We start from the raw sequence: 10,879 nt of genomic DNA on the forward strand, positions 1-10,879 counted from the left end.
TAAGACATTCCTAATTTATAATTGCTTCATTTTGTTGTGTAAGTAACTTCTTTTTATAGACATCTCTTGAATCAGTTACGTTTAAAGACTGACCTTTAAGGTAACCATCATAAAGACACACTTTAAACCCTAAACCCAACCTTAACCAGTTTCGGTTTCTCTTGAAGTTTTCTACATCTCACTCCTTGTACCTCTCTATTATCTCTCAACGTTTCTCCTATATTTCTGTCTCACCCTCTCTCTCTCTCTCTAATTCTGTCTCTCACCTCTTCTCTTTATTGATGACATTATGTGTCAAGATGGAGAGACATTTGTAATTTTTTGTCGCATTGTTTTTCCGAAGGAAAAGAATTGTGTTCTTGATAGTTACGGTATATAAATCTTTTCCAACATGTCGGAAGATCCACAATGGGAACGTTAAGCTTTCATAAAGACTGTTATAATGCAGAGCAAGTTTATTGAAGAACACTGGCTTTTTGGTTATTTCATTTTTATTTCTCAAACGCTTCAAATTGGTTGCAAATATTTCATTATTTAAAATGTGATTTTGAAAATTCAAACGATACTTGTGGCTTGTTTGGTTTACACTTCTTGCCTTATGTGTATTTTCTAGGTCTGTAATTCAATCATCAAAGTGTTATTTCAAATTAGGCTATAAGCAAATTTACATGATGTTATTTTCTGTTCAAGCATTTGAAAACAATATAAAATATTAGTTCATATAATATGTAAGAAGTACTAATTCCTGTGATTAAACCTCTATATAAAGGTTTCTGAGATGTATTCATATATTTTAGATTGACATTGTTCCGAATATTTCTTGACATCCTTTTTATCATCTTGAAAGGCAATATATATAATTCTGCTCTTTTCGGCTCCAAATGTTTTTTGTGCAATTTAAACACAAAACTGAATGTTATAATAAACAAATTTAAAATCAAAATGTGTGTGTTTTTTTCAACGTATGTTCTGTTCTTTATTTTTTTTTATTACTTTGCATTCCAATTGGGTAACAAGAACACAATCTTCTAATTTCATCCCTCAGGCAAACCAACTCTAAATCGACTGGTTCTTTGGCCATTTGGAGGTAATGTAATTTTTAGTCTGGTATTAACATAATCACGGGCTCGTTTTTATCAAATATTAGTAATTGTGCAACGCTTGGAACATGAGAGGAAAATAAAATACCCCCACACATAATTATATCCCCTTTCAAAATGGAGGTACATGTAGTTCTCTAAACCGTTTTCGTTTTCGAAAAATCCTATGCAAATATTTTATGACTTAATCGAGGGCAGGCGCGTACGCAGGATTTTTTCAAGGGGGGGGGGGTTAACATTTATAAATCGGGCCGAAAAAATCGCAACGACTCAGCCGACCCCTGAATAAGCGGGGGAGGGGGGGGGGGGGGGGGGTTGGAAGGGGGCGGGGGTAAGAGGACACTTTTTTCTTTTTTTTTGGTCTCGAAATTTGAAAATTTTACATTTTGCTCCGTTGGGGGGGGGGGGGGGGTAAGGTCAGCTTTTTTAGGTCAGCCATGGGAATATTTTTTTTATTATTATTTTTTTTTTTATAAATGATAATTTAAAAAATCCAAAAATCCAAAGGGGGGTTAGGGGGTTATGGGGGGGGGGGTTTACACACAGAAAAATACCAAAGGGGGTGTTTAACCCCCCCCCCCTCCCCCTGTGTACGCGCCTGATCGAGGGTGACAACAGACGAGGGACAGGGGGCATGCTCCCTTCGGAACCACACCTCCACACGCTTATAGGATCAGTTGACACCCTTTTAGGGATAAATCTATAGCCAAAGTGGCAATGAGACAAGTGCCCCTCCCAATGAAATTCCACCTACCCTATTTAACCAATAGGAAAATAAATTTTCCATGTAGCTTTCTCATCGTCAAAAATTCTACTTATCCAAGAAAGTCGCAGAGAATCAACTTTTGCCTGTAAGTCAATCATGCCTAAACGAAACCACCTTTAGTAATTTTATTCAAACATACAATTCTTGTTATTTTCTCTTTCTTAGAGCCCCATAAAAAATGAAAACATCATCATCTTATTAATTATTTTTTAAACAAAGGATAACAAAAACCAAAATCATAGTGAAACTAAGTTAACTGAGTGCAAATTCAAAATTACAATAAACTGAAATATAGCAAAAACTCGGTACTATATCACAGGGCCCTTGGGGAACATACATGCATTGCTCGTAATACTTGTTACAATCTTAATATTCAGCGTGGAAAATAAATATGATAACAATTGGCATTTTATGTGAATAACGAAACGGAACAAAACAAAAAGATATATTTATCCCGAGGAAGAACCCCCAAGCCCCAAAATTTTTTATTGACATTTCCCAAGCACTTCAGAATTTATGGTAAAACTCCTTGTAAATGATGTAAGCTCCTAGAAAGGATCGAAATCCGGATCTCTAGTATAACATTTAGAGCCTTCTCCAATGTGTGACAGTTCTCCCAATATATATTGTATACATTATCTTTACATGGAAAATGAATAAGTGCCTTTTAATGCTGATATGATGATTCCTAATTTTATCATGCTGTGGTTGCAGTTTCTTCCCGTTCTCGATCACCTTTATACCTCAGATTAAAGAGCTCTGCTGGCAGGTCATGGTTCCAAGACCCCTTTGCGATCATCAGTGCGCCCATTCTTCCGACCTCGTCGGCGACGAACGCACCCATTCCGTTGCCGCCGACGATCACACCGAGCTTCGACGTCACCATGTCGCAGTAGAATCGTTCCGTTGGCGTAGAGGTGGTGACACAAGTCATCGTTTTTATTGACTTTGGCTGGAAGTCTGTAAGGAGAATTATAGGTCGCACGCGGAAGATTATATAATGTAGCGATAAAAAGAAGATTTTGACTTGATTGAAAAACGAAATACATTTTTACTTTCATACGTCAGCGAAATAAATAAATAAGCCAGTTCATAGTTGCAGTCTGAACGTGAGCAGATAAAGTCATTGCAGACCAAAATGTGCTATACACGGAGACAAAATACTGGACACGTGAAAGTTACGTGCTCATGAACAAGCACGTAGCCAGAGGTTGATGTTTTTTTTTTTTTATTATTTTTTTTTTTTTTTTTTTTTTTTTTGGGGGGGGGGGGCACATACATGTAATCGATCGAGGTAAAAAAAAAAGGGGGTCTAAAAAAGTTCAACTGATCTTGGAAATTTAGGGGGGCACGTGCCCCCCGTGCCCCAAGTGGCTACGTGTCTGTTCATGAAAGTTATGATATCATTATTCATTTATGCAAAAGCAGTGTACTCCATGATAAACAGGTGAAAGTAGTCTTTGAAAAGAGGGAACGAAGGCTATTTATGTGGCACTACCATCGCTGTAGGAGTGATTATTTTAAAATGTACAAAGTGGGACCTCTTCATGATTTGAAGATCTGTGGATATTCGGGGTCATTTGGGACATGTGCTAACCGTGAACTGGTTTATTCTAAACCGGTCTGATGGGTAACAAGCTGATATCTTGTCAGTCTGTGACATTAAACAATTTATTCTACTTTTATTTTTAGTATTAACTTAAAAGCCCTTTTTTCACTTTCGACAGCTTTATTTATAACCAAAAAATATAGAATAGTTCACTAATAGTTCATTACTATGTGACTGGCCGTGTCCCTTAATTTCAAGATGTGTGTCAAATGACCTTTAAAACGTGACTCAGCTATCATGCTTTTAATTCAGTAGTGACCCTTTTAATTATCAGAGTTAGAGTCGATCGGCATGCGTAATTTCCTCGTGAACACCACCACCCTCATAAATTTTCAAGGGCGAAATCAAACAATTAACTAGCTTGAATTAAACCTTTATATGGACTTTTTGAGTGCAAACATTGCGTCTGCTGGTGAATTCAGATACTATGATCATCAAGTCTATAATGTCGCACTGAATCAATGCTGCACCGAATACCAATATGTACCTAATGTTTTTCACCTTGCCATAATTTCTTCATAATCTAACAACCATGAAGTTTGCCATGACTGCCATCATGTTGGTTTACCTTGATCCTACCTTTCAAACATTTAAAGAGCCTCGACACCAGACTTTCTTGAACAGAGTTGGAAATGTCTCCTCTCTTTTTATACCAAGCAGTGACGTCATCATTGGTCACGAGAGAATGATTAAGGTCAAGGCCATGGCCAACCTTCATGTAGTATTTACCTGAAAAGACGAATTGTTTTTCATTTCATTCGATTTAGATATAATTATGCATATAGTTTAGGATACTGATCGATTCAAATGATCCAGTATATACACATCCACTAAAATAGGGACTTTTAGAATTGCACGACGACAACATAAACTGCTACGTGTGACGTTCTTTTAAAAGGACGTCACACATAGCAGTCCACGGAAATTTTAATGTCCCTATTAACTCGTACAGTATATAAAAAACAATAAAACAGATTGTTTAACAGGGAGAATGATAGATGTTGATAATATGTAATGTTCACCCAAATTGTGTATAGTGACACCGTTGCACATGAGGCGTCACTTTATTGACGTAAGACTGCGTCAGTAACTGCTGCGATCTTTTACGCATGAGAGAGTGACATCAGGGGACGGATCCAGGGGCGTGGGGCGCACGCCCCCTTTTTTGCCTCAAGAAAAATATTCACATAAATGTTCAGTTTACTCAAGACATTCAGAAATGCCTCAGAATGTACCATAAAGCACCTGAAGGTTCAATAATTTCCGGGGCTCTTAAATAAATAAAATCAGTAGTAGTTCCTCAAATTCTTACCGTCTGGATATTTAATGGCAGGCAATATATACGAGTTCCTGTCATCTCTTCTGTCTTTCATTTCAACACCACAACACGGCAGTGACGATAGGCGCTCGACATCCTCATCTTGGACCTCTACCAGTACTGCTGACTCCGAGTTCGTCGATATATCGACCTCCATTCCGTTCGGAAGAAGATGTTCGAAGTTGACAAACGCACCAGGGCATAGAAGAACCCGTCGAGCACGAATCAGGCGTCCGCTTTTCGTTCTTGCTATCAGATGTCGTCTACTAAGTCGTTCTGCGTCATCAACTTCGTCGGCGTTGTCCGTATCGTCACTGTCTCTGACTTCAGACACCACATCTTCGATCATCTCGCATCCATTTTGCGATGCCAAGAGTTTGTTGGCAGCAATGTAGGGCCGGGGATTGATGTAACCCGCGTTACAACTGTCGTAGATAGCAGCGATGCCTTCATCAAGGGGTTTAAAGGACGGTAATGCCCTTGACAGTTCCTCGCCTACGAAACACTTTGTCGTCTTGGGACATTTCGGCAAGAGTTCCTTGATAAAACTTTCAGCTGAGATGAGCACATTGCCAACTTCGTTGAAGATATTAATTCCTGCGAAACAAGGACATTAATTGTTTCAATGAATTGACAGGGAACAGCCGATAAAACGGATAAAATGGGTAGCAATAATTAAACACACTCGTATATACAGTATGTAAGAGGAACTTTTTGAACGAAAAAGTCTGGCACTTTAATTATCCATTTTTTTAAACAAACGAAGTTAACTTTCAAGATTTGAAAGGATCGGTAGAATCCCCTGAACCATATTCCTTATTAATTAATCTCGGATGAACCCCCCCCCCCCCAAAAAAAAAAAAAAAAAAAAAAACACAATTACAAGATGCTTTTATAAGCTACTGAAATCATGGCATCTGAGAGCAAATTTGTCGTAGAAATTTAGCAGTTATAATTATAGTTAACAAGTTTTATGAAACGGGCCCCTGGGCCCCGTCTTACAAAGAGTTGCGACTGATCCGAAGCAATCTCTGATTCTCTTAATTAAAGCCCGGCCCACTGCACTACTTACAGCTACTTGCGCCCTCTATATAGCAGACAATGCCTAATCGGTGACCATTGGTCCCCCATGGTCCTCTTTTTCTTATGTTAATTGAGAGCTTACTTGATGAGATAACCACCTGTCAGTGATCCTGCAGGGAGGTCTAATCCCTTTTGGCCAAACTGGTGCGGTGAGGCTTTGATTATCACAAATTTGGAGCCCCTTTCTCTTATGTACACAGTTAATTGCGATTGATATGAATCGCAGATAAGTTGCGATTTATATCAACTCTTTAAAAGACGTGGTCCAGATAACCTTTACTTCAACCCCTAAACGGCCAACAGTAGGGACTTTTAGATTTGCGTGGACTGATACGTGTGACGTCTATTCATTATTAGGCAGTGCATTAAAAGGACGTCGATCGTAGCAATCCACATTGTCTTCGTGCAAATCTAAAATTCCCTAATGAATTTCCTGGCATGACGTACCCGATTCTTTCTCCAGCTCCCTGTATCTGAGTATGGATCGCTGAGCAAGGACCAACCAAGATTGGTGTGCTGTAGTCGTGGCGACTTCGCAGACTATACGGCCTTGATCGTAGTGAGCTCCGAATATTGTACGGGACGGATCACTCCATTCCTGTTGTAAAGACGAGTGTAATAGGCATGTTTCGTAATGTAACCACATTGAATTCATATGTGAAGTGCCTCAATACAATTTATATCATACACGGGTTGGGCTGTTCCCCCCCCCCCCCCCACTCAGTGTTATTTAGGGTACGCATATGCGTGTTCCCTCCTTTTGAAAACACCCCGTAAGTCCGGTGTGTAAAGTACCCCTTTACCGGACATTTTGGTAACACGCATGCGGTCATTCCGACCCCGGAGTGAGGTGGGGGGGGGGGGGGGGGGGGCGGGGCTGGGCTATTTTCCCCCATAAATTGACCCGACTATCATAGGGAGATCCGTCGATCAATATATTTCAGCAAGAAACATCTAATTTAGAGCATTCTCTCGGATTGGTACGAGGCATAAATGACAGAACGCTTTACAAATATGGAAGGAGTCGTCCCCCAGTAAATTGAGAACATTATGCAGAGAAGGGCCTAATCGATGGGTTAAAAATTATGTAAATTCGGTCAATTCTCTTTACATCCCATTGACCAAACTTCCTCAGAAGGAAGAATGGTTGTTTGTATCAGAACAAGACAAAACAGAAATAAAAACAAAACAAAAGTAAAGGAAAATTTAAAAGAAATTTAAAACAATTTATTAAAAAGAACAGATAAAACTCACTTTCGGTTTCCAGACTTTCGCTATTATGTTTATCTGATTTTTCTGTTTTCACTCAATTGAACTTTTTGCAAGAGTTAGATTGCACTTAAATTAAAATATAGCGGAAAGACCTGTTTTGATGCGTTTCTGCCATATAACATTTTCTCTGAATTAGCGATTAATAAGTCTTTCCTTTGCATTTTTAGTTATTTAACAGAATCAACGTAACTCTATTTTAGACGGCAGATGCAAAAATGCACTAGCACTCTCATATACTTGCTTAGGTACCCTTTACAGTTTCTCATGATCACTTACGTGTTCTAGAGGTTCATTTGGTCCGACTAGACAAACTTTAATATCCTTCTGAGACGATGTCCACCTTGCCGCTGCTGATCCAGTCAATCCGGCTCCAACAATACAAACATCGTATATTACATTAGAAATATTCTCCATCATGCTTGTTGGGTTTCATTTCGCGAATAATGACAACTCTGTCGCAGACTTTGAACTCTGCATGGTACCGGTATAAAATATCTGCCCCCTGTTGTTATATGATATGACTTACAACCCGTGCTCCCTGTCCTAGCTGTCAGTATATTATGTAGCTGCACAATGGTGTAAAGTGAGAATTATATAGTCAGATGATGCAGCGGAAGTTTTAGTCATTATGTAATCAATTTATTGTACAAAACGACGTTTGATGATGCACATGCATCGGCGCATTGAGGACAAAAGAGACGTTAAGACCAACCATGTATGAGAAACACAACTGAAGAAGAAAAGAAAATCAGTAATAGGCCTGTTCAGACTTCGGACATAAATCATAATCAGCTATGTAGCTTAGTTTCCAGACAAAATTGCACGTATTTTTCTGTTGGTGAAATTCTAATGCGTCATTTGCCCTTTACTTCTACCAATGATGATATGTCGTCCTGATTTTATTCCCATTAAGTTAATTTAATATTTTTTTAATGAGTTATATATTATTCCAATAGGTTCTCGATCTTTTTACTGGTTTGTCGTTCAGTTAATTGAATTGTGTCTATTTTGTTGCGTTAGTTGAGCTTGAGACTGTAGTTTGTTGGCGAGTTTAAAAATAAAGAAAAAAATGTCAATTAGCTGCCAGAAGGTCAGTTTTGCCAGTCTATATAATTGTATAAAAAGTTAATAGCCCTGTACTGCTAAAGTCTGTCTCGTGCCGAATCAACGATTCCATGACATTTGCTCCGGCGACAACTTGTTGCTCCGCTGTAAATTTCATACACTAATCGAATGGCTAACTTCAACCCTGGATTCAACACTATACCCTACCCTAAACCTAACCCTAAACCTAACATAAAACCCTATATTGAAACCCTAACCCTAACCCTACATCTTAGACGAAATAAAGCCCGGGCAAATGTCGTGTCACCGAATCAACAACAATGTGATTTTGAACTTCCACCGGTCGGCCAGACGGTATCGTTTTGAACAGTTCAATGACATGAAAAGCCTACCCACAGCATGTGTATGGCGCCATAATTATATCTGTTTAAAAAAAAAACATTCAAAGGCGCGAGTTCCTCCAATAAAGTTAGCATTTAAATGTCTGAATGAATTTAAGACGTGAGTCTGGAGCGAAGCTAGCTTTGAAGTGGTTCAGGTTGTCAATTATTTCGCGAATAAAATGATGGGAGGGAGTTCCACAGGCGAGGAGCAATTTACGTTTAGACAGCACATAGGAGATTGGTTGCACTGTGCTCGGGGCAGAGTGAGCTACATGCCCTAATAATTCAAGCGTGGGGAGCAAAAGAGGGAAAGAGAGAGAGAGAAAGAGAGAGTGGATGGGGGAGAGAAAGAAAGAGAGAGAGAGAGATAGAGATAGAGAGAGAGAGAGAGAGAAGGGGGAGGGGATGAAAATATGGAAAGGAGCAAGGTAAAGTAAACAACAACAACAAAATTAAAAAGTTAAATAAACGACCCGGGGTCGTTTATTTAACTTTTTAATTCCACTGAATAAGGGAAGAAATGGGAGGGGCCCTCCCATTTCTTCCCTTATTCAGTGGAATCGTTCTTTCGCCGCACTTCATGATTCTATTAAAGTCATTCTACGTAGAGTAGAGTTCAGTGGCCGATCTGGCAGTGGCAGTGCCTCCGGCCCAGCCCCGGGCCCCATTCGATTCCTCCATCATGTTTTATACTTAACCCTGTGGGCATTTTTAATCTGTTTACTTTTCGAGGTATCCGTGCTTCCGGGGGTATCCAAACCATTTTGTTTTTAAGTTTCATTATAATTTTAGATATATCATTTTATATTGAATTTCTATTGAATATATTTTTTATAGGTTTTTTAATGGTTTAACATATCAAATAAAATGAAAATGAAAAAAGATAAAATCCCTAGCATTAACGTATGGCAATCATGCTCAGTCAAATAAAGCGACACTAGGGTATTGGTAATTTGTGATATAAAAATATTTTTAAATTTTATAATTTGAATTACTTATAAGATTTCTGCTTATGATCTAATACCGCGCGCGCTGTTCCATTTTGTTGATAAGATCATCTGTTTTAAGTTAAGTATACTTTATATTATAACGTGCGCCTATATTTATTTCAAGAGTTAAAGCCCCTTTAAAATTTGATGGCATGACATTGCATTTTGATTGTACCATAATGTGAAACATCGAGGATGTCATTTAAGACACATTTCTGCAATGACTCTCTCCCCGAAAAAATGTGTTTGAAGACAAATACACTATATAATACATAATTTGGGTTTTACATTTCCATTTCCATTTTACGATGCCACCCCCGTTTCTCTTTCTTTCTCTCTCTCTCTCTCTCTCTCTGCATGTCTCTCTGTCTCTCATTGCCTCATCTCTTTTTGTGTCTTTCTGACTCTCTGTCTCTCTGTCTCTCATGTACAAGATGTATGACAAATATATATATATATATATATATTTACTTCTTCTTCTTCTTCTTCTTCTTCTTCTTCTTCTTCTTCTTCTTCTTCTTCTTTGTTAGCATATATCAGTGGCGTAGACAGGTTCGTACACCTGGGGGGGATGACTCAAGGGCGGATCTAGCTTTTTCGCGAAGCGGCGAGCCGATTTTTTTTGGGGTGTTTATTTTAACCCCGTAAGTGATGTTTTCCTGGCATCTATTAACACAATGGAGACCATAAAAAGCAGTGCATGATAACGTCTTTTTAAATCAAGTAACAGTTAAATACACAGTTATATCCAGAGTTATCATGTGTTGAATATCTTCTCACAATATTTGCACTTGAAAGGGTTTCTCTCCAGCGTGCGTTCTTTTTTCTTTCTTTTTTTCTTTTTTTTCTTCTTTTTTTTTCCTTTTTTGTTTTGTTTGTTTTTTTGGGCCGCCCAAGGGGGGGGGGGGGTTAAACCCCCTAAACCCCCCCCCCCCCGTAGATCCGCACCTGTTTAATCTTGTGGTTATCTTGTGGTTTCCAAACCACAAGATAACCACAAAATACTTGTAAGATTTTCTTTTTTTTTTACCGTCTGAATTGGCTTTCACCGTGTGAATGCGGCTAATAATAAACACAATTACAATAATGCTGAGGATTATTATTATCATCATCATCATAAGTATTATTATTATTAATATTATAATTGTTATCATTATTATTATTACTATTATTATCATCATTATGACTTATTAAGTAAGCAAATATCATTCCCCAAAACCTGGGGGGATGATTGTACATGCCATCCCCCCCACCTTGTGAGGTGGGGGGATGCATCCCCCTCATCCCCCCCGTT

General features: G+C 38.6%; 1 protein-coding gene across 2 annotated transcripts; it reads right to left on the minus strand.

Moving 5' to 3' along the window:
* Positions 1–1,967: 1,967 nt before the first annotated feature.
* Positions 1,968–7,728, minus strand: LOC105437028. Of its 2 annotated transcripts, none has more exons than XM_030977326.1 (5): positions 7,425–7,725; positions 6,324–6,474; positions 4,788–5,390; positions 4,055–4,204; positions 1,968–2,826 (listed from the first exon to the last, which is right to left on the minus strand). In XM_030977326.1, exons 1-5 carry the CDS (start codon positions 7,563–7,565, stop codon positions 2,564–2,566), a joined length of 1,308 nt encoding a protein of 435 aa, XP_030833186.1. In that variant the 5' UTR covers positions 7,566–7,725; the 3' UTR covers positions 1,968–2,563. The 2 variants fall into 2 exon arrangements, with proteins under 2 accessions (XP_030833186.1, XP_030833187.1); XM_030977327.1 differs by having other exon boundaries at positions 2,689–2,826; positions 4,044–4,204; positions 7,425–7,728.
* Between the last annotated feature and the right edge of the window lie 3,151 nt (positions 7,729–10,879).

The sequence above is a fragment of the Strongylocentrotus purpuratus genome, unplaced genomic scaffold, assembly GCF_000002235.5.
Source record: "Strongylocentrotus purpuratus isolate Spur 01 unplaced genomic scaffold, Spur_5.0 spur5_scaffold_9, whole genome shotgun sequence".
In the NCBI taxonomy this organism is placed as follows: domain Eukaryota; kingdom Metazoa; phylum Echinodermata; class Echinoidea; order Camarodonta; family Strongylocentrotidae; genus Strongylocentrotus; species Strongylocentrotus purpuratus.

Excerpts from the sequence above, each read along its gene's own strand:
- LOC105437028 (XM_030977326.1), bottom strand. The coding sequence starts at position 7,565 with ATGATGGAGAATATTTCTAATGTAATATACGATGTTTGTATTGTTGGA. Across the intron at positions 6,475-7,424 it reads CAAATGAACCTCTAGAACAC|GAATGGAGTGATCCGTCCCG; the intron begins GTAAGTGATCAT and ends TCTTTACAACAG. Across the intron at positions 2,827-4,054 it reads GCTCTTTAAATGTTTGAAAG|ACTTCCAGCCAAAGTCAATA; the intron begins GTAGGATCAAGG and ends TTCTCCTTACAG.